The sequence below is a fragment of the Natrix helvetica genome (genome assembly GCF_964273705.1).
Source record: "Natrix helvetica genome assembly, chromosome: 1".
In the NCBI taxonomy this organism is placed as follows: Eukaryota; Metazoa; Chordata; class Lepidosauria; order Squamata; family Natricidae; genus Natrix; species Natrix helvetica.
In genome coordinates this window covers 354,594,411-354,617,319 of record NC_138548.1, presented here as the reverse complement: position 1 = coordinate 354,617,319, position 22,909 = coordinate 354,594,411, and the positions used below count along the sequence as shown (strand labels likewise).

Here is a 22,909-nt window from a genome sequence, read left to right as displayed (position 1 = left end):
GTGTTTTTGCCTTTGTTTCCTATTGGAATTTTCCGATCACACTTTGGATTTCAATCACCGTTCCTACCTTATGAGACACCACAGGAGAGAAACCTTATGAAACCTTTTGACTGTGGGAAAGATCTCAGTAGTAGGTTTAATGGTATAAAAATCATGTCCTTATACACATCAGGGGAGAAACCATTTATGTGCCCTGAGTGTGATCAGTGCTTCAAGAAATGTTCCACCCTTATTGCACACGAGAAAATCCATGTGACCCAAAGTGATGAGTGTAGAGATGGTTTGAATTTCATTTCTAATGTCCCATTTTGACTCCAGCTGAGAAACTGACTGATTTGAAGACTTTGCCTGATTTTTTTGTAGGCAAATATGTTGTGGTATTAGATGGGCCTTCGGCGTAAGAAGTGACGGGTCCCTCCTAAGGAGGAAGGAACCCTGAGCATAGTGCAAGACAGATATTTGTACATTTCTTTGCTTTGACTTCAGACTAGCAGAAACCTGTTGAGGCCTAAACTTCAGCCTTGCCATCACAACATATGAGCAATCATCAAATGTGTGATTAACGTTAGCACAAAAGGTTTGACTAGCCAGAGATATTTTTCAGGCTTGAAAGACCTGGATCTTCTCCATATTGTAGGTGTGTGTATTTTTATTTCTCTCTGAGTGTATATATCTGCAAATGTATACTCTATCCCCAGGACTTCCAGATATACAGTCATGTATAAAAGGAAGTACACTCTCCTTGACTTTTATGATTTTACTTATCAGGACATAGTGGAAATCAGGACATAGTCCAGAACTTAGAAGTTCTTATAAGTAGGTAAATACAACCACTGATGAACAACAACAACACGTGACATATGACATCAGGTCATCGTTTATTTTATTTTTAAAAAATGGAGAAGTCGTGTGTGAAAAAAAGTATGACTCAATAATATGTAGAGCCACCCTTAGCAGCAATAACTAGAAATAATTCTTTTCTGTATGACTTTATCAATCCCTTGCAGCGTTGGGTTCTTTACAACATTGCTTCAGTTCATTGAGGTTTGTGGGTGTTGTTTTATTTTATGCACAACTCTCTTGAGGTCCCGCCAATCAAGTTGAGGTCTGGACTTTGACTGCCATTGCAACATCTTGATTCTTTTTCCTCCCCAGCCATTCTGTTGTAGATTTCCTGGAAATCATCACCCCTCCATCCCTGTGACTGACAGTTTGTTTCGGATGCTTGGGCTGATATGCTATGTTTGGTTTTTGTCAAACATGTCACTGTGCATTACGGCCGAACATCTCCACTTTGGTCTGGTCTGTGCAAAGGACGGTGTTGCAGAAGTCCTGTGATTTGTTCAGATGCAACTTTGCAAACTTTGCAAACCTCAGCTGTGCTGCTATGACCATTTTAGAGAGAAAAGGGTTTCTCCTCACAAATCTTCCAAACAAGCCATACTTGTTCAGTCTTTTTCTAATTGCACTGTCATGAATGTTCACATATAACATGCTAACTGAAGCATGTAGAGTCTGAGATACAACCCCCTTTTTTTAACCAATATCTCTGGGCATGGAACTGTCTGGCCTTGGGGTGAATTTTCTTGGATGTCCATTCCTGGGAAGATTGGCAACTGTCTTGAATGTTTCCTCTTCTGAATAACCTTCCTCAGTGTACAATGATGGATTTTAAATTACCGTATTATTCGGAGGATAAGATGCACCAGAGTATAAGACGCACCAAGATTTTGAAGAGGTAAATTTAAAAAAAAAAGGTTTTTGCACTCTGCAGACAACCCAAAAACGGGTCCATTTTTTGTCCAAAAAAGGGCATAAACAGCCTTTAAGGGACTTATAGAGTGCTTCTTGAGGCCGGGGGAGCAAAAATGAGCAACAAACGGCCCATTTTTAGCTCATATCTGCCCTCCCCAGCCCCCAGGAGCACTTTGGAAGCCTCCTAAAGGTTATACACAGCGATTTTGGTGAAGGGGGCAGGGTTTCGGGAGGCCAAAAATGCTGTGTTTAGTGTATAAGATGCACCCAGATTTTCACCCTCTTTTTTGAGGGAAAAAGGTGCGTCTTATACTCCGAAAAATATGGTATTTGGAAATGGCCTTTTAAACTTTTCCAAATTGATGTGCAGCAAGAATTGCTTCTCTAAGATCATTGCTGAGGTCTTTACTCTTTGGCATTGTCTTAACACACACCTCAATGCCAGAGACTAGGAAATTCCTACAACTTTGACTTTTATAGATGCAGTCATACTTGCTGATGATCAATTGATAGGTCAGAGTTTGCAAATCCCTGGCATTTTTCATGTTTCAGCTAACCATGAAAAAATAAAATTGTGATTCAAAGCAAAATTGTGGTTGCGTGTTTGCATTTCTATTTGTAGTGTTTTTAAATTTTATAACAACCGTGTTTGAAAACAACCCTTTGCCCTGCTAAGAATTCATTGATTGACCCAGTCAACAACCAATTTCTTCATTGAATGGATATTTGAACTTGGATCTGGGTAGTTTTCAATGTGTCAAATGAATCAGGATTAATGTAAGAGCTTATGTGACCATTGGGCATGTTTGTTTTTTCATTGTAGTAAACCTTTTTTCTTTTTCTTCTCATCTTCTGCAACTATTCTATGCACAATTAAAGATACATTTTTATTTGAATCTTATAGACAAAGAAGATGGCAATAAGAGCAATCTGGACAACTGAGGATAACAAGCAACACCGAATAGCAAAGCAAGTCAGTCCAGAAATCAAAATATTTTCCATTTCCTTCTGAAAACTATACAGTCTTCCTAAGCAGGTGAGGGAGAAAAGAAAGAAAACCAAGAAGAGATTTCTATCTGGAGAAAGCAGAGTATGCAAAACTCAAGCATACGTTACATGAAAACTCAAGGGAGATGATTTTTCCATTGAGCAAAAGAGGGAAATATCTCGAAGTTTTTGGGGAGGAAAAGGTCAATTGGAAATCCATGCAGGGCAGACAGTGTTGCAGGTCTCGCTCTGGGAGGAAGAAAATCACCACTAAATCAAAGCACCACTAAACAAGGTATCATCTATATCCGTGATGGCGAACCTATGGCACGCGTGCCACAGGCGGCACGCGGAGCCATTTCTGAGGGCACGGGAGGCATTGCCCTGTCAGCTCCAGTGCGCATGCACCCGCTGGCCAGCTTATTTTCGATAGTTTTTTTTAATCTCCGGAGGATTCCCTGAAGCCTCCAAAGGGCGAAAAACAGCCCAATGCAAAGAGCTGCCGGAACGGGGAAAGACAAGCGGCAAGGAAAGAGGCTTCTTTCACTCGTGCTGGCTGCTCTGTTCCCCCCTCCCCCCTGCTACTAAAAAGGATCCTGCCCGATCGCTTGAATCCACAGGGAAATGAGAGAGCTGCCAGCACAAGTGAAAGAAGCCTCTTTTCTTGCCGCTTGTCTTTCCCCCGTGCTGGCTGCTCTGTTCCCCCCTCCCCCCTGCTACTAAAAAGGATCCTGCCCGATCGCTTGAATCCACAGGGAAATGAGAGAGCTGCCAGCAGGAGTGAAAGAAGCCTCTTTTCTTGCCGCTTGTCTTTCCCCCGTGCTGCCTGCTGTGTTCCCCCCTCCCCCCTGCTACTAAAAAGGATCCTGCCCGATCGCTTGAATCCACAGGGAAATGAGAGAGCTGCCAGCACAAGTGAAAGAAGCCTCTTTTCTTGCCGCTTGTCTTTCCCCCGTGCTGGCTGCTCTGTTCCCCCCTCCCCCCTGCTACTAAAAAGGATCCTGCCCGATCACTTGAATCCACAGGGAAATGAGGAGAGCTGCCAGCAGGGGGGGAAAGACAAGCAGTAAGGAAAGAAGAAAAGAGGCTTCTTTCACTCAGTGTGGCTGCTGTTGCCCTTTTCTCCATTTCAGTGCTAGGGCATCGAGGTTGCCCCACCCACCATCGCCCAGGTCCTCGCTTCTCCCAAACATTTCTTTGCCTACCTGATTTCCAGCTCCATCGCGTTTCTTGCCATCGTGTGCAGAGAAACAAAGTTTGTGGGACTAAAAAAAAACTTCAATCAATTGCAACTTGGGGAGGGGGAAGAGATCTCGCAAAGTTGGAATTGATTGATTGAAAGGAGTTTTTTTTAGTCCCACAAACTTTGTTTTCCTGTCCAAAACAGCAAGAAACACGATGGAAAAATGCTACGGAGGGGAAATTAAATAGGCAAAGAAATGCTTGGGAGAAGCAAGGACCTGGGGCTGGGCGGTGGGGGGTGGGGCAGGCTCCATGGAGTGGTGCTGAAATGGAGAAAAGGGCAACAGAGCAGCCACCTTGAGGGGGAAAAAGCTGCTTTTCCTTATTTCCTTGCTACTTGTCTTTCCCTCATGCAGATTGGTCTCTTCCTCATTTCCCTTTGGACTGCAGTGACCAGGCAGGAGCCGCTGTGCTAGCACGGGGGAGGAGGGGAAACAGAGCAGCCACCTTGAGGGAAAAAAGCTGCTTTTCCTTATTTCCTTGCTGCTTGTCTTTCCCTCATGCAGATTGCTCTCTTCCTCATTTGGATTGCAGCAACCAGGCAGGATCCTCTATGCTAGCACAGGGGAGGGGGGAAACAGAGCAGCCACCTTGAGGGGAAAAAGCTGCTTTTTCTTCTTTTCTTGCTGCTTTTCTTTCCCCTGTGCCAGCAGCTCTCTTCATCGTTTGTCTATTGACTGTAGTGCCCAGGATCCTCTTTAATAGAAGGGGAGAATTTAGCAACTGGACTCACACCTGCCATTGTAAAAAGGGCCCAACCTTTACACAGGAGAATGATAAGGGAAGGTTTTTTGACACAGGAGCACACTTGAGCATCCCCCCACCCCCACCCCAATCTCTGCCTGTTAGTGGCAGAGCAACTTCTCCCCTCACTGGGTGTTATCCAAGGGGAAGCAGCCAGAGCAGGGAGTGGCGAGGAAGCCTTGTGCAAAAATGCACGGTCCATACAGGTGAGCGGGGACATTACGTTATGTGGGTCGGCACTCGAGTTCGTGTGATAGCGCGCACGTATGTGCTTTTGGCACCCGAGGCGAAAAAGGTTCGCCATCACTGATCTATATTTTTGATCTCCCCAGTTATATGAATTGTGGAAAAGCTCCATAGACGTGTCTGTTGTGGGGAAGATACAACTTGCAATTCATAGCTGATTATGCCTGAGAGGATCCAGACTGGAGAAAAGCCATACAAATGCTCCCATTGCGGTAAATGCTTTAGCGAGCATGGCAACATGGACTCACACCAAAGAGAAACCCTTTGAATGTCCAGATTGTGGGAAATGTTTCAGTCAGAATTTCAGCCTGGTGATACACCAGAGGACTCACACAGGAGAGAAACCCTTTGAATGTACTGATTGTGGGAAAAGTTTCAGTAACAAATCCAGTCTGGTTAAACACCAGAGGACTCACACAGGAGAGAAACCCTTTGAGTGTCCTGATTGTGGGAAAAGTTTCAGTAACAATTCCAGCCTGGTGGTACATCAGAGGATTCACACAGGTGAGAAACCCTTTGAATGTACTGATTGTGGGAAAAGTTTCAGTACCAAATCCAGTCTGGTTAAACACCAGAGGATCCACACAGGAGAGAAACCCTTTGAATGTCCTGACTGTGGGAAAAGTTACAGTCAGAATTCCCATTTGGTGACACACCAGAGGACTCACACAGGAGAGAAACCCTTTGAATGTACTGATTGTGGGAAAAGTTTCAGTAACAATTCCAGCCTGGTGGTACATCAGAGGATTCACACAGGTGAGAAACCCTTTGAATGTACTGATTGTGGGAAAAGTTTCAGTAACAAATCCAGTCTGGTTAAACACCAGAGGACTCACACAGGAGAGAAACCCTTTGAATGTCCTGACTGTGGGAAAAGTTTCAGTAAGAATTTCAGCCTGGTGATACATCAGAGGATTCACACAGGAGAGAAACCCTTTGAATGTACTGATTGTGGGAAAAGTTTCAGTATCAAATCCAGTCTGGTTAAACACCAGAGGACTCACACAGGAGAGAAACCCTTTGAATGTACTGATTGTGGGAAAAGTTTCAGTATCAAATCCAGTCTGGTTAAACACCAGAGGACTCACACAGGAGAGAAACCCTTTGAATGTACTGATTGTGGGAGAAGTTTCAGTACCAATTCCAGCCTGGTGGCACACCAGAGGATTCACAGAGGAGAAAAACCCTTTGAATGTCCTTATTGCAGAAAATGTTTCAGTCATTTTTCCAGCCTGGTGACCCACCAGAGGACTCACACAGGAGAAAAACCCTTTGAATGTACTGATTGTGGGAAAAATTTCAGTCATAGTTCCAGTCTGGTGACCCACCAGAGGACTCACACAGGAGAAAATCCCTTTGAATGTCCAGATTGTGGGAAAAGTTTCAGTGCCAAATCCAGTCTGGTAACACACCAGAGGACCCACACAGGAGAGAAACCCTTTGAATGTTCTGATTGTGGGAAAGGTTTCAGTCGGAATTCCTACCTAGTGATACACCAGAGGACCCACACAGGAGTGAAACCCTTTCAATGTCCTGACTGTGGGAAAAGTTTCAGTCAGAATTCCCACTTCGTGATACACCAGAGAACTCACACAGGAGAGAAACCATATGAGTGTCCAGACTGTGGGAAAGATTTCAGTATTAAGACTAGCCTTCTAAATCATATGCTTATACACACAGGGGAGAAACCATTTGAGTGTCTCGAATGTGGATGGTGCTTCAGGACAAATTCCACCCTTATTGCACACAAGAAAGTCCACATGAGGCCCCAAGTGATGAGTGTAGAAAAGGTTTGAATTTCATTTCTAAAGTCCCACTGTAAGTCCAACTGAGAAATTGAATGACATCACTCCCTGCTTTGGCCCACACGTTCATTGTTTCCTTGCTGCAGATCAGCTTGGCAAGGCATCTGGCGCTGAGAAAGCAGCCCTGAGAGGCTGTGGGCGAGTCCCTTTCGGGAGAGGGGGCGGTATATAAACGCTAATAAATAAATAAATAAATAAATAAATAAATAAATAAATAAATAAATAAATAAATTCTTAGGGTTGCTTTCTCATTGGTAAATCATTTGAGGAACGCGTTCCTGTAGGCTTTGGCAGCCCTTTGCCATATAACCTTTGCCTGTAGGAACAGGACTTCGGAGGGACACACCCACTCCTCAGTTGGTGCCAACGAACAAAGGCATTTTGGAAAGGGCTGCGGAGGCCCTATAGGAATGCAATCTCCCAGTAGGTTTTGGCAAGGAAACAGCAAATGGAGGGAAGGCCTGAAAGACTGAAGTCTTCCCTCCATTTGCAAACGTCCAGGCCTCAATTCACAGAGAATAGATGCCTAAAGTGTGAGATTACTCCATACACCTGACCTTGCGTGATCTCGCGGTACGTTAGGCCTCTGTCCTCTGTGAATGCAGGCAAATAAAGCACAACAGAGAGATCTTTGCAAGGTAAGTCACTCTCCACAGGCAAAATGCCTGTGAAGACTCAGCTGGGGGTGGGGGTGGGGAGAATAGGGGTGAATATAGCACAGCCTCTGTGGTCCTTCGTAAGGCTGAACGACATCTGTGGTGCTCCAGTATTCATAATTTCGGGATTCGTTTGTAAATGCGGGGGGGGGGGTTATCGCATAACGTTGAACATTCGCTAAGAGAACGCTTGTAACCTAAGGATTACCTGTATTTATTTTTGTGGAAATTGTAAAAATCTTTTTGGAGCGGTCGCTGCCAAGGATTTAGGATCGAAGAGTTTCAATGGGTGAGAGACTCAAAGGAAGCCAACTTCATTCGTGCTGGCCAGAGATGCTTCCAAGCGCACCCATGCTAAATGTCTTCTGCGTCTGTAACTTTGCATACACAGAAGTTTTCATTAGATCAAAGCGAGAAAATCACATACCCAGCAGGGCTAGAAAAGGGGGGCTTGGGAAGAGGAGATGACTGTACAGGTGAAACTCGAGAAATTAGAATATCGTGCAAAAGTTCATTTATTTCAGTAACGCAACTTAAAAGATGAAACTAATATATGAGATAAGACTCATTACATGCAAAGCAAGATAGTTCAAGCCGTGATTTTTCATAATTGTGATGATTATGGCGTACAGGTCATGAAAACCCCAAATCCAGAAAATTAGAATATTGCATGCAATCAATAAAACAAGGGTTGTACATAGAACAATATTGGATCTCTGAAAAGTATAAGCATGCATATGTACTCAGTACTTGGTTTGGGTCCCTTTTGCAGCAATTACTGCCTCAATGCGGTGTGGCATGGAAGCTATCAGCCTGTGGCATTGCTGAGGTGTTATGGAAGACCAGGATGCTTCAATAGCAGCCTTCAGCTCTTCTGCATTGTTCGGTCTCATGTCTCTCATCTTTCTTTTGGCAGTGCCCCATAGATTCTCTATGGGGTTCAGGTCAGACAGGTTTGCTGGCCAATCAAGCACAGTAATCCCACAGTCATTGAACCAGGTTTTGGTGCTTGTGGCAGTGTGGGCAGCTGGAAAATGAAGTCAACATCCCCATAAAGCTCGTCTGTGGAAGGAAGCATGAAGTGCTCCAAAATCTCCTGGTAGACGGCTGCGTTGACCCTGGTCTTAATGAAGCACAGTGGTCCAAAGTCCTCTTTTCTGATGAGAGCAACTTTTGCCAAAAGCACCAAAAACTGGTTCAATGACCGTGGGATTACTGTGCTTGATTGGCCTCTCCATTCTTCCTCATACTCTGGTTCCTTGGTTTCCAAATGAGATGCAAAATAAACAAAAAACATTGATACAGAGAAGCAGGAAAGGAGTCGAAAAAAAGAAAAAATAATATAATGCACCTTCCACCTTTTTTTTCTTTTGAGAAATTGTCATCACCCATTCCTCTTTGGAAATTATCTCTGCTCAGTTTACCAGAATAAAATCTTCCTTGGAAATAGATCCTGTCCTGAAGTCTATTCCTCAGAGTAATCCAGTCCAACATTTCTCTTTCACATTGCTCAAAGCCACAGGGAGATTTTCTCTATGCACAGGTAGCAAGCAGCAAAGCTTTAATGAATACATCATATCTGCAAAGATGAGGGCAAAAGCAGATCTGACTATTTCCCGCGCAAATGCAAGTTTTCCCTCCCTGCTATTAGGCCAGGTCACATTGTCCAATGGAGACTTATAGTATTGTTGTGAGAAAGTCTTTTTTGGCTCTGGTAAACACCTGCCGAAACGTCCTTGGTTCCCATGGCTGGCATCGATGTCTGGAGCTTTGCTCTATCTCCCCCTTCTGTCTCCCCATAGCTTTTTGGCAAACTGAGAAATGATAATCGTTGCAACAGCAAAAATGCCATTTGAAGCTTGACACACTGCACACTGGATTCCACAATTCCACAAAAACATTGGCAGCCCTCTGAGCAGCCCTGACCTAAAGCAGAACTGGCGCTTATATATCGTGGGTGCACTACATTGCAAAGATATAAAACGGGTAGGAACCAACTTGATGTTGGAATTTTTTTGATAATCTCATTTGAGAGACCTCATTATTCTAGGAGAGGAGTTTGTGCTAACTTTCTACACTACATATTTCCTCACTCCCGAGGTTTCGTTCCATTGGTGGTGCAAGCTTTAAAACCGGTTCTCCTTCATATTAGGGTTAACTTGTGATTTCGTAGACTTGTGGTTATGTGTCAGTGTACTTGTGAGAAGTAATCACAACAAACCCACCCAACCCCCGAGAATGAAATGTTTTGGGGATTATTAAAGAGAGGCAGAATATTATATTTACCCAAAGGAGAAATGAAGGGAAAAATATCTTAACAAAGGCAGAAAGTATCTTTAGAGATTTTGTGCCCATTAAGAAATCCAGGCCAGCCTATTCACAAACAAAACACCTTCCGCTCCAGTTGATGGGATTAAAATTTGCCTTCCCCCGCCCAAATTCTAAGGATTTTTAAGGACCTTTGGGGATACAATGGATGGAAACTGATCAAAGAGAGATTCAAGGAGTCAAAAAGGACCTGCTGCCATGTAATCCCTGAAAACATCTTCCAAACATCTGGATGGAGATTGGACAAGTGTGTGTTTCCAACTCCTGTCGCTAGATGGCGGTCAGGCAACATCTGTGCCTAGAAAACCTTCCTTGCGCTTAAAAAAGGAGTTTTAAACTATTGCTAGAAAGGATAGGAGGAGAGAAGCGCAGAGGAACTTCCTCTTCCGGAACACTCCTGGGAGGAGAGTGGTGTGCAGAGCGGCTTTTGTGCTCTTCCCATGGTGGAAGCAGCAGCTGGAAGGTGAGTTGAGGGCAGGTGGGAGGAGAGTCCTGGAAGCAGAGAAGCAACTGGGCTGAAGCATCTCAGCTGCTGCTGCTGCAGGTTCCTTCCCTCCCCGAATTTAAGCCCACTGGTGCTGCAGGCTGTGAAACTGGTGGCTGCAATTTTCCTCCTGGTGGGAAGATTGGAAAAGTCTCTTCCAAGTGAAGGTGGATTCTTTGGGAATGGCTTCCCTCCAGAGGTTGTGGGTGCTCCCATCACTGGAGGGCTTTAAGAAGAGATTGAACAGCCAATTGTTGCTTGTACTGATATGCTGTTCTTGATTTTTGTCAAATATGGCACTGTGCATTACGGCCGAACATCTCCACTTTGGTCTGGTCTGTGCAAAGGACGGTGTTCCAGAAGTCCTGTGATTTGTTCAGATGCAACTTTGCAAACCTCAGCCATGTTGCTATGACGTTTTTAGAGAAGAGCAACCCTTCCAAACGAACCATGCTTGTTCAGTTTTTTCTAACTGCACTGTCATGAATCTTGATATTTAACATGCTAACTGAAGCTTGTAGAGTCTGAGATATAACTCTTTCTTTTAAATTTCTCTGGCCATTGCACCATCTTTTGGGGTGAATTTTCTTGGACGTCCACTCTTGGGAAAATTGGCAACTACCGTATTTTTCGGAGTATAAGACACACCGGAGTAAAAGATGCACCAAGGTTTTGAAGGGGCAAACTAAAAAAAAAGTGGGTAGGTAGATAGAGGGATAAAGAGGGAGAGAAAGGGAGCGAAATGCAGTAGGTAGGGAGAAAGAGAGAGTAGGTAGGTAGATAAAGGGAGAGAGAGAGAGAGAGTAGGGAGGGAGGGAGAGAGAGTGTGTGTAGGTAGGTAAGTAGGTAGATGGATAGAGAGAAATAGAAAGAGATAAAGAGAGAAATACAGTAGATAGGTAGGGAGAGAGGAGGTAGGTAGGTAGGTATAGAGAGAAAGAGAGAGAAATACAGTAGGTAGGTCGGGAGAGAGAGTAGGAAGGTAGAGAAAGGGAGAGAAAGAGAGAAATGCAGTAGGTAGGGAGAGAGACAGGGTAGGTAGGAAGGTAAATAAAGGGAAAGAAAGAGAAATACAGTAGATAAGCAGGGGGAGAGAGAGTAGGTAGGTTGATAAAGGCAGAGAGAGAGAGAGTAGGTAGGTAGGTAGGGAGAGAGTGTGTGTAGGTAGAGGGATAGAGAGAGAAATAGAAAGTGATAGGGAGGGAGAGAGAGTGTGTATAATGATTCTAGACAAAAGCACGTTTAAACAAATATAGTTAAATGAGAATGATGGTATATTGATGGTATAGAGAGAAAGAGAGAAATACAGTAGGTAGGTAGGGAGAGAGAGGGTAGGTAGGTAGGTAGATAAAGGGAGAGAAAGAGAGTAGGTAGGTAGGGAGAGAGAGGGTAGGTAGGTAGATAAAGGGAGAGAAAGAGAAATAGAGTAGGTAGGGAGAGGGAGAGAGGGTAGGTAGATAAAGGGAGGGAGAGAGAGAAATACAGTAGGTAGGGAGGGAGAGAGAATGTGTGTGTAGGTAGGTAGAGGGATAGAGAGAGAGAAATAGAAAGAGATAGAGAAATACAGTAGATAGGTAGGGAGAGAGACCAGGCAGGTAGGTAGATAAAGGGAGAGAGAGTGAGTAGATAGGTAGGGAGAGAGAGAGAGTAGGTAGGTAGGTAGGTAGATGTTTCCAGGTGTATTTATCCATGTGCTGGAGAAGGAAACAGCTGACAATCTGCAGCACCTTGTTTCTGCTTGAAAATGGCCTTGTAAACATTCCCCAAAAATATGTCTATTCTGTAACCACCTGTAAAAAGATTCCCAAATTGCACAATAATCAGTTTGTTCTTTCTCTTTGATAGCCAGTGTCAAACTGTTCATTTCTGCACATTCTAATATTTTCTTAATCACATTCTCCTCTGTAGGGATCTCTTCACTTTTCCAATTTTGTGCAAACGCAATCCTAGCTGCTGTTATAACATGAATAATCAAATATAATGGCCTTTTAAACCTTCCCAAATTGATGGGCACAACAATTGCTTCTCTAAGAGCACTGCTGATATCTTTATTCTTTGGCACTGTTTTAGCACACACCTCAATGCCGGAGACCAGGAAACAGCTTTGGCTTTTATACATGTAGTCATACTTGCTGATGATCAGTTGATAGGTCAGAGTTTGCAATCAGAGTTTGCAGCATCAATTGATCGAGGGCCCATTATTAGCAATACTTGGCTGTCACTGTGGTCCTCCATCATTGGAGGCTTTTCAAAAGAGGCAAAAGAGTGACTTGTCTGAAACGGTATAGGGCAGTGATCACTAACCTTTTTTGGCTCCCGTGCCAAAAGCGGAGGGAGAGCAGGGGGGGTCGTGTGCGGGCATGCCCACACCCATAATATGTGCGTGGGCACAGCATGCATGCGCACACAACCATCCCCGTGCGAATGCGGCTGAGACAATCCCCCACCCCGCTTTTGGTGTGCTTTTTTCTCCCTCCCCAGTCCCCAGAGGCTTTCTAGGAGCCTGGGGAGGGTGAAAACTGCCTCACCTGCCCCTAGGACGCCCTTTGGAGGCTTCAGAAGCTTCCCTGAAGCCTCTGGAGGGCAAAAAATGGCCCTACGGACAACCCGGAAGTTTGGGAACAGTGACTCCCGGATTGGCTGTAGGGCAGTTTTTCACCCTCCGGAGCCTTCAGAGAAGCCTTTTGAAGGCTCCGGAGAGCGAAAAACGGCCCTACGAGCAAACCGGAAGTCCATTTCTGAATTTCCTGTTTGCCCCTAGGACCAGTTTTTCACCCTACGGGGGTTTCAAACCTCTGGAGGGCAAAAAATGGCCTTAAAAGAATGCCAAAGTCAGCTAGCAGACCTGACAGGGCAACGCCTCGCGTGCCCTAAGAAATGGTGCCGTAGGTTCTCCATGACAGGTATAGGGTCTCCTGCTTGAGCACCGCTTGGATTAGAAGATCTCCAAGGTCCCTTCCGATTCTCTTCTTCCTTTCTGTTCTGTTGCAATGGTATTTATTATGTCCCGATAAGTAAAACCATAGAAATGAAAGAGGGTGAACTTTATTTTTCTCCGGACTGTGTGAGGGGAGAAAATATTCATTGGAAAGGTAATAGGCCTAGGGATGAGCTTGCAGGACTTACGGAACCAAAGTTTTAAACTAATATAATTGCCAAATGTACCAGACTAATATTTTCAAGTGTGCCGACTTGTGCGAAGGCGTGTACTTAATGTGGATATATTTAGAACAGGAAGTGTGAGATGGTGGATAATGAGGAACTGAAAGTAACGGGTGTCTGAGAACTTCAAATGTCCATGGAGGTAGGTGGAGACTATCTGGAACATCAAGTGAAGGAGGAAGGGAAAGGGCAGGAGGCGGGAAATCCCAGATGGGCACATTGAAGTATGGTGAAAGGAGGATCCTGGGAAAAGAAGAAGTTAACTCTGGGAATATTCCACAGGAACAGAGGAGATGTGAAAAAGGTATAAAAATGAAGGTTTGTGAGCATGGCGATGCCTTTGATGGTAGCTGCTCCTCAGTGGACTTAGCTGCTTATCTCTGACCAGTGTTGCAACATGAATCAGGTAAATGCAGTCTTACTGAGGTACTGATGCAAATCCCTGGCATTTTTCATGTTTCAGCTAACCATGAAAAAATAAAATTGTGATTCAAAGCAAAATTGCGTGGTTGCGTGTTTGCATTTCTATTTTTAGTGTTTTTAAATTTTATAACAACCGTGTTTGAAAACAACCCTTTGCCCTGCTAAGAATTCATTGATTGACCCAGTCAACAACCAATTTCTTCACTGAATGGATATTTGAACTTGGATCTGGGTAGTTTTCCATGTGTACCAAATGAATCAGGATTAATGTAAGAGCTTATGTAACCATTGGGCATGTTTGCTTTTTCATGGTAGAAAACCTTTTTCTTTTTGTTCTCATCTTCTGCAACTATTCTATGCACAATTAATGATACATTTTTATTTGAATCTTATAGACAAAGAAGATGGCAATAAGAGCACTCTGGACAACTGAGGATAATAAGCAACACCGAATAGCAAAGCAAGTTAGTCCAGAAATCAAAATATTTTCCATTTCCTTCTGAAAACTATACAGTCTTCCTAAGCAGGTGAGGGAGAAAAGAAAGAAAACCAAGAAGAGATTTCTATCTGGAGAAAGCAGAGTATGCAAAACTCAAGCATAGGTTACATGAAAAGTCAAGGGAGATGATTTTTCCATTGAGCAAAAGAGGGAAATATCTTGAAGTTTTTGGGGAGGAAAAGGTCAATTGGAAATCCATGCAGGGCAGACAGTGTTGCAGGTCTCGCTCTGGGAGGAAGAAAATCACCGCTAAATCAAAGCACCACTAAACAAGGTATCATCTATATTTTTGATCTCCCCAGTTATATGAGTTGTGGAAAAGCTCCATAGACGTTTCTGTTGTGGGAAAGATACAACTTGCAATTCATAGCTGATTATGCCTGAGAGGATCCAGACTGGAGAAAAGCCATACAAATGCTCCCATTGCGGTAAATGCTTTAGCGAGCATGGCAACATGGACTCACACCAAAGAGAAACCCTTTGAATGTCCTGATTGTGGGAAAAGCTGCAGTACCAAATCCAGTTGGGTAATACACCAGAGGACTCACACAGGAGAGAAACCTTTTGAATGTCCTGACTGTGGGAAAAGTTTCAGTCATAATTCCACCCTGATTCAACACCAGAGGACTCACACAGGAGAAAAACCCTTTGAATGTCCTGATTGTGGGAAACGTTTCAGTACCAATTCCATGTTGGTGAGACACCAGAGGACTCACACAGGAGAGAAACCTTTTGAATGTCCTGACTGTGGGAAAAGTTTCAGTCATAATTCCACTCTGATTCAACACCAGAGGACTCACACAGGAGAAAAACCCTTTGAATGTCCTGATTGTGGGAAAAGTTTCAGTACCAATTCCATATTGGTGAGACACCAGAGGACTCACACAGGAGAAAAACCCTTTGAATGTCCTGATTGTGGGAAATATTTCAGTACCAATTCCATGTTGGTGAGACACCAGAGGACTCACACAGGAGAGAAACCCTTTGAATGTACTGATTGTGGGAAAAGTTTCAGTATCAAATCCAGTCTGGTTAAACACCAGAGGACTCACACAGGAGAAAAACCCTTTGAATGTCCTGATTGTGGGAAAAGTTTCAGTACCAATTCCAGCCTGGTGACACACCAGAGAACTCACACAGGAGAAAAACCCTTTGAATGTTCTGACTGTGGGAAAAGTTTCAGAACCAATTCCAGCCTGGTGACACACCAGAGAACTCACACAGGAGAAAAACCCTTTGAATGTCCTGATTGTGGGAAAAGTTTCAGAACCAATTCCAGCCTGGTGACACACCAGAGAACTCACACAGGAGAAAAACCCTTTAAATGTACTGATTGCGGAAAAAGTTTCAGTCGGAATTCCAGCCTGGTGACACACCAGAGAACTCACACAGGAGAAAAACCCTTTAAATGTACTGATTGCGGAAAAAGTTTCAGTCGGAATTTCTACCTAGTGGTACACCAGAGAACTCACACAGGAGAGAAACCCTTTGAATGTACTGATTGTGGTAAAGCTTTCAGTGAGCGTTCCAGCCTGGTGAGACACCAGAGGACCCACACAGGAGAAAACCCCTTTGAATGTACTGATTGTGGGAAAAGTTTCAGTACCAATTCCAGCCTGGTGACACACCAGAGGACCCACACAGGAGTGAAACCCTTTCAATGTCCTGACTGTGGGAAAAGTTTCAGTCAGAATTCCCACTTCGTGATACACCAGAGAACTCACACAGGAGAGAAACCATATGAGTGTCCAGACTGTGGGAAAGATTTCAGTATTAAGACTAGCCTTCTAAATCATATGCTTATACACACAGGGGAGAAACCATTTGAGTGTCTCGAATGTGGATGGTGCTTCAGGACAAATTCCACCCTTATTGCACACAAGAAAGTCCACATGAGGCCCCAAGTGATGAGTGTAGAAAAGGTTTGAATTTCATTTCTAAAGTCCCACTGTAAGTCCAACTGAGAAATTGAATGACATCACTCCCTGCTTTGGCCCACACGTTCATTGTTTCCTTGCTGCAGATCAGCTTGGCAAGGCATCTGGCGCTCAGAAAGCAGCCCTGAGAGGCTGTGGGCGAGTCCCTTTCGGGAGAGGGGGCGGTATATAAACGCTAATAAATAAATAAATAAATAAATTCTTAGGGTTGCTTTCTCATTGGCAAATCACTTGAGGAACGCGTTCCTGTAGGCTTTGGCAGCCCTTTGCCATATAACCTTTGCCTGTAGGAACAGGACTTCGGAGGGACACACCCACTCCTCAGTTGGTGCAAACGAACAAAGGCATTTTGGAAAGGGTTGCTGAGGCCCTATAGGAATGCAATCTCCCAGCAGGCTTTGGCAAGGAAACGGCAAATGGAGGGAAGGCCTGAAAGACTGAAGTCTTCCCTCCATTTGCAAACGTCCACGCCTCAATTCACAGAGAATAGATGCCTAAAGTGTGAGATTACTCCATAAACCTGACCTTGCGTGATCTCGCGGTACGTTAGGCCTCTGTCCTCTGTGAATGCAGGCAAATAAAGCACAACAGAGAGATCTTTGCAAGGTAAGTCACTCTCCACAGGCAAAATGCCTGTGAAGACTCAGCTGGGGGTGGGGGTGGGGAGAATAGGGGTGAATATAGCAGAGCCTCTGTGGTCCTTCGTAAGGCTGAACAACATCCGTGGTGCTCCAGTATTCATAATTTCGGTATTCGTTTGTAAATGCGGTGTGTGTGTGTGTTATTGCGTACCTTTGAACATTCACTAAGAGAACGCTTGTAACCTAAGGATTACCTGTACTTATTTTTGTAAAATTGTTAAAATCTTTTTGGAGCGGTCGCTGCCAAGAATTTAGGATCGAAGAGTTTCAATGGGTGAGAGACTCAAAGGAAGCCAACTTCATTCGTGCTGGCCAGAGATGCTTCCAAGCACACCCATGCTAAATGTCTTCTGCGTCTGTAACTTGGCATACACAGAAGTTTTCATTAGGTCAAAGCGAGAAAATCACATACCCAGCAGGGCTAGAAAAGGGGGGCTTGGGAAGAGGAGATGACTGTACAGGTGAAACTCGAGAAATTAGAATATCGTGCAAAAGTTCATTTATTTCAGTAACGCAACTTAAAAGGTGAAACTAATATATGAGATAAGACTCATTACATGCAAAGCAAGATAGTTCAAGCCGTGATTTTTCATAATTGTGATGATTATGGCGTACAGCTCATGAAAACCCCAAATCCAGAAAATTAGAATATTACATGCAATCAATAAAACAAGGATTGTACGTAGAACAATATTGGATCTCTGAAAAGTATAAGCATGCATATGTACTCAGTACTTGGTTTGGGTCCCTTTTGCAGCAATTACTGCCTCAATGCAGTGTGGCATGGAAGCTATCAGCCTGTGGCATTGCTGAGGTGTTATGGAAGACCAGGATGCTTCAATAGCGGCCTTCAGCTCTTCTGCATTGTTCGGTCTCATGTCTCTCATCTTTCTTTTGGCAGTGCCCCATAGATTCTCTATGGGGTTCAGGTCAGACAGGTTTGCTGGCCAATCAAGCACAGTAATCCCACAGTCATTGAACCAGGTTTTGGTGCTTGTGGCAGTGTGGGCAGCTGGAAAATGAAGTCAACATCCCCATAAAGCTCGTCTGCGGAAGGAAGCATGAAGTGCTCCAAAATCTCCTGGTAGACGGCTGCGTTGACCCTGGTCTTAATGAAGCACAGTGGTCCAAAGTCCTGTTGCTCAGTGGTCCAAAGTCCTCTTTTCTGATGAGAGCAACTTTTGCCAAAAGCACCCAAAACTGGTTCAATGACCGTGGGATTACTGTGCTTGATTGGCCTCTCCATTCTTCCTCATACTCTGGTTCCTTGGTTTCCAAATGAGATGCAAAATAAACAAAAAACATTGATACAGAGAAGCAGGAAAGGAGTCGAAAAAAAGAAAAAATAATATAATGCACCTTCCACCTTTTTTTTTCTTTTGAGAAATTGTCATCACCCATTCCTCTTTGGAAATTATCTCTGCTCAGTTTACCAGAATAAAATCTTCCTTGGAAATAGATCCTGTCCTGAAGTCTATTCCTCAGAGTAATCCAGTCCAACATTTCTCTTTCACATTGCTCATAGCCACAGGGAGATTTTCTCTATGCACAGGTAGCAAGCAGCAAAGCTTTAATGAATACATCATATCGGCCAAGTTGAGGGCAAAACCAGATCTGACTATTTCCTGCGCAAATGCAAGTTTTCCCTCCCTGCTATTAGGCCAGGTCACATTGTCCAATGGAAACTTCTAGTATTGTTGTGAGAAAGTCTTTTTTGGCTCTGGTAAACACCTGCCGAAACGTCCTTGGTTCCCATGGCTGGCATCGATGTCTGGAGCTTTGCTCTATCTCCCCCTTCTGTCTCCCCATAGCTTTTTGGCAAACTGAGAAATGATCATCGTTGCAACAGCAAAAACGCCATTTGAAGCTTGACACACTGCACACTGGATTCCACAATTCCACAAAAACATTGGCAGCCCTCTGAGCAGCCCTGACCTAAAGCAGAACTGGCGCTTATATATCGTGGGTGCACTACATTGCAAAGATATAAAACGGGTAGGAACCAACTTGATGTTGGAATTTTTTTTGATAATCTCATTTGAGAGTCCTCATTATTCTAGGAGAGGAGTTTGTGCTAACTTTCTACACTACATATTTCCTCACTCCCGAGGTTTCGTTCCATTGGTGGTGCAAGCTTTAAAACCGGTTCTCCTTCATATTAGGGTTAACTTGTGATTTCGTAGACTTGTGGTTATGTGTCAGTGTACTTGTGAGAAGTAATCACAAACCCACCCAATCCCCGAGAATGAAATGTTTTGGGGATTATTAAAGAGAGGCAGAATATTATATTTACCCAAAGGAGAAATGAAGGGAAAAAAAATCTTCACAAAGGCAGAAAGTATCTTTAGAGATTTTGTGCCCATTAACAAATCCAGGCCAGCCTATTCACAAACAAAAAACCTTCCGCTCCAGTTGATGGGATTAAAATTTGCCTTCCCCCGCCCAAATTCTAAGGATTTTTAAGGACCTTTGGGGATACAATGGATGGAAACTGATCAAAGAGAGATTCAAGGAGTCAAAAAGGACCTGCTGCCATGTAATCCCTGAAAACATCTGCCAAACATCTGGATGGAGATTGGACAAGTGTGTGTTTCCAACTCCTGTCGCTAGATGGCGGTCAGGCAACATCTGTGCTTAGAAAACCTTCCTTGCGCTTAAAAAAGGAGTTTTAAACCATTGCTAGAAAGGATAGGAGGAGAGAAGCGCAGGGGAACTTCCTCTTCCGGATGACTCATGGGATGAGAGTGGTGTGCAGAGCGGCTTTTGCGCTCGTCCCGTGGTCGAAGCAGCAGCTGGAAGGTGAGCGGAGGGCAGGTGGGAGGAGAGTCCTGGAAGCAGAGAAGCAACTGGGCTGAAGCATCTCAGCTGCTGCTGCTGCAGGTTCCTTCCCTCCCCGAATTTAAGCCCACTGGTGCTGCAGGCTGTGAAACTGGTGGCTGCAATTTTCCTTCTGGTGGGAAGATTGGAAAAGTCTCTTCCAAGTGAAGGTGGATTCTTTGGGAATGGCTTCCCTCCAGAGGTTGTGGGTGCTCCCATCACTGGAGGGCTTTAAGAAGAGATTGAACAGCCAATTGTTGCTTGTACTGATATGCTGTTCTTGATTTTTGTCAAATATGGCACTGTGCATTACGGCCGAACATCTCCATTTTGGTCTGGTCTGTGCAAAGGACGGTGTTCCAGAAGTCCTGTGATTTGTTCAGATGCAACTTTGCAAACCTCAGCCATGTTGCTATGACGTTTTTAGAGAAGAGCAACCCTTCCAAACGAACCATGCTTGTTCAGTTTTTTCTAACTGCACTGTCATGAATCTTGATATTTAACATGCTAACTGAAGCTTGAAGAGCCTGAGATATAACTCTTTCTTTTAAATTTCTCTGGCCATTGCACCATCTTTTGGGGTGAATTTTCTTGGACGTCCACTCTTGGGAAAATTGGCAACTACCGTATTTTTCGGAGTATAAGACACACCGGAGTAAAAGATGCACCAAGGTTTTGAAGGGGCAAACTAAAAAAAAAGTGGGTAGGTAGATAGAGGGATAAAGAGGGAGAGAAAGGGAGCGAAATGCAGTAGGTAGGGAGAAAGAGAGAGTAGGTAGGTAGATAAAGGGAGAGAGAGAGAGAGAGTAGGGAGGGAGGGAGAGAGAGTGTGTGTAGGTAGGTAAGTAGGTAGATGGATAGAGAGAAATAGAAAGAGATAAAGAGAGAAATACAGTAGATAGGTAGGGAGAGAGGAGGTAGGTAGGTAGGTATAGAGAGAAAGAGAGAAATACAGTAGGTAGGTCGGGAGAGAGAGTAGGAAGGTAGAGAAAGGGAGAGAAAGAGAGAAATGCAGTAGGTAGGGAGAGAGACAGGGTAGGTAGGAAGGTAGATAAAGGGAAAGAAAGAGAAATACAGTAGATAAGCAGGGGGAGAGAGAGTAGGTAGGTTGATAAAGGCAGAGAGAGAGAGAGAGTAGGTAGGTAGGTAGGGAGAGAGTGTGTGTAGGTAGAGGGATAGAGAGAGAAATAGAAAGTGATAGGGAGGGAGAGAGAGTGTGTATAATGATTCTAGACAAAAGCACGTTTAAACAAATATAGTTAAATGAGAATGATGGTATATTGATGGTATAGAGAGAAAGAGAGAAATACAGTAGGTAGGTACGGAGAGAGAGAGGGTAGGTAGGTAGATAAAGGGAGAGAAAGAGAGAAAGAGAGTAGGTAGGTAGGGAGAGAGGGTAGGTAGATAAAGGGAGGGAGAGAGAAATACAGTAGGTAGGGAGGGAGAGAGAATGTGTGTGTAGGTAGGTAGAGGGATAGAGAGAGAAATAGAAAGAGAGAGAGAAATACAGTAGATAGGGAGAGAGAGGGTAGGTAGGTAGATAAAGGGAGAGAAAGAGAGTAGGTAGGTAGGGAGAGAGAGGGTAGGTAGGTAGATAAGGGGAGAGAAAGAGAGTAGGTAGGTAGGGAGAGACAATCCCCCACCCCGCTTTTGGTGTGCTTTTTTCGCCCTCCCCAGTCTCCAGAGGCTTTCTAGGAGCCTGTGGAGGGTGAAAACTGCCTCACCTGCCCCTAGGACGCCCTTTGGAGGCTTCAGAAGCTTCCCTGAAGCCTCTGGAGGGCAAAAAATGGCCCTACGGACAACCCGGAAGTTTGGGAACAGTGACTCCCGGGTTGGCTGTAGGGCAGTTTTTCACCCTCCGGAGCCTTCAGAGAAGCCTTTTGAAGGCTCCGGAGAGCGAAAAACCGCCCTACGAGCAAACCGGAAGTCCATTTCTGAATTTCCTGTTTGCCCCTAGGACCAGTTTTTCACCCTACGGGGGTTTCAAACCTCTGGAGGGCAAAAAATGGCCTTAAAAGAATGCCAAAGTCAGCTAGCAGACCTGACAGGGCAACGCCTCGCGTGCCCTAAGAAATGGTGCCGTAGGTTCTCCATGACAGGTATAGGGTCTCCTGCTTGAGCACCGCTTGGATTAGAAGATCTCCAAGGTCCCTTCCGATTCTCTTCTTCCTTTCTGTTCTGTTGCAATGGTATTTGTTATGTCCCGGTAAGTAAAACCATAGAAATGAAAGAGGGTGAACTTTATTTTTCTCCGGACTGTGTGAGGGGAGAAAATATTCATTGGAAAGGTAATAGGCCTAGGGATGAGCTTGCAGGACTTACGGAACCAAAGTTTTAAACTAATATAATTGCCAAATGTACCAGACTAATATTTTCAAGTGTGCCGACTTGTGCGAAGGCGTGTACTTAATGTGGATATATTTAGAACAGGAAGTGTGAGATGGTGGATAATGAGGAACTGAAAGTAACGGGTGTCTGAGAACTTCAAATGTCCATGGAGGTAGGTGGAGACTATCTGGAACATCAAGTGAAGGAGGAAGGGAAAGGGCAGGAGGCGGGAAATCCCAGATGGGCACATTGAAGTATGGTGAAAGGAGGATCCTGGGAAAAGAAGAAGTTAACTCTGGGAATATTCCACAGGAACAGAGGAGATGTGCAAAAGGTATAAAAATGAAGGTTTGTGAGCATGGCGATGCCTTTGATGGTAGCTGCTCCTCAGTGGACTTAGCTGCTTATCTCTGACCCGTGTTGCAACATGAATCAGGTAAATGCAGTCTTACTGAGGTACTGATGCAAATCCCTGGCATTTTTCATGTTTCAGCTAACCATGAAAAAATAAAATTGTGATTCAAAGCAAAATTGTGGTTGCGTGTTTGCATTTCTATTTTTAGTGTTTTTAAATTTTATAACAACCGTGTTTGAAAACAACCCTTTGCCCTGCTAAGAATTCATTGATTGACCCAGTCAACAACCAATTTCTTCACTGAATGGATATTTGAACTTGGATCTGGGTAGTTTTCCATGTGTACCAAATGAATCAGGATTAATGTAAGAGCTTATGTGACCATTGGGCATGTTTGCTTTTTCATGGTAGAAAACCTTTTTTCTTTTTCTTCTCATCTTCTGCAACTATTCTATGCACAATTAATGATACATTTTTATTTGAATCTTATAGACAAAGAA

The 22,909-nt window shown here is 44.1% G+C and overlaps 2 protein-coding genes across 4 annotated transcripts in view; both read left to right on the top strand.

The window, feature by feature from the left end:
* LOC309384265 (uncharacterized protein) overlaps positions 1-6,907 on the top strand; it is a 104,791-nt gene extending 97,884 nt beyond the window's left edge. For all 3 annotated transcript variants that reach the window (XM_081937546.1, XM_081937545.1, XM_081937547.1), the window contains 2 exons: positions 2,660-2,791; positions 5,061-6,907. In XM_081937546.1, the coding sequence (XP_081793672.1) occupies positions 5,205-6,770 (1,566 nt within the window). In that variant the 5' untranslated portion in view covers positions 2,660-2,791; positions 5,061-5,204 and the 3' untranslated portion in view covers positions 6,771-6,907. The remainder of the gene's footprint in view (positions 1-2,659; positions 2,792-5,060) is intronic.
* LOC309384263 (uncharacterized protein) overlaps positions 1-22,909 on the top strand; it is a 108,335-nt gene that overhangs the window by 39,337 nt on the left and 46,089 nt on the right. The window lies entirely within an intron of this gene.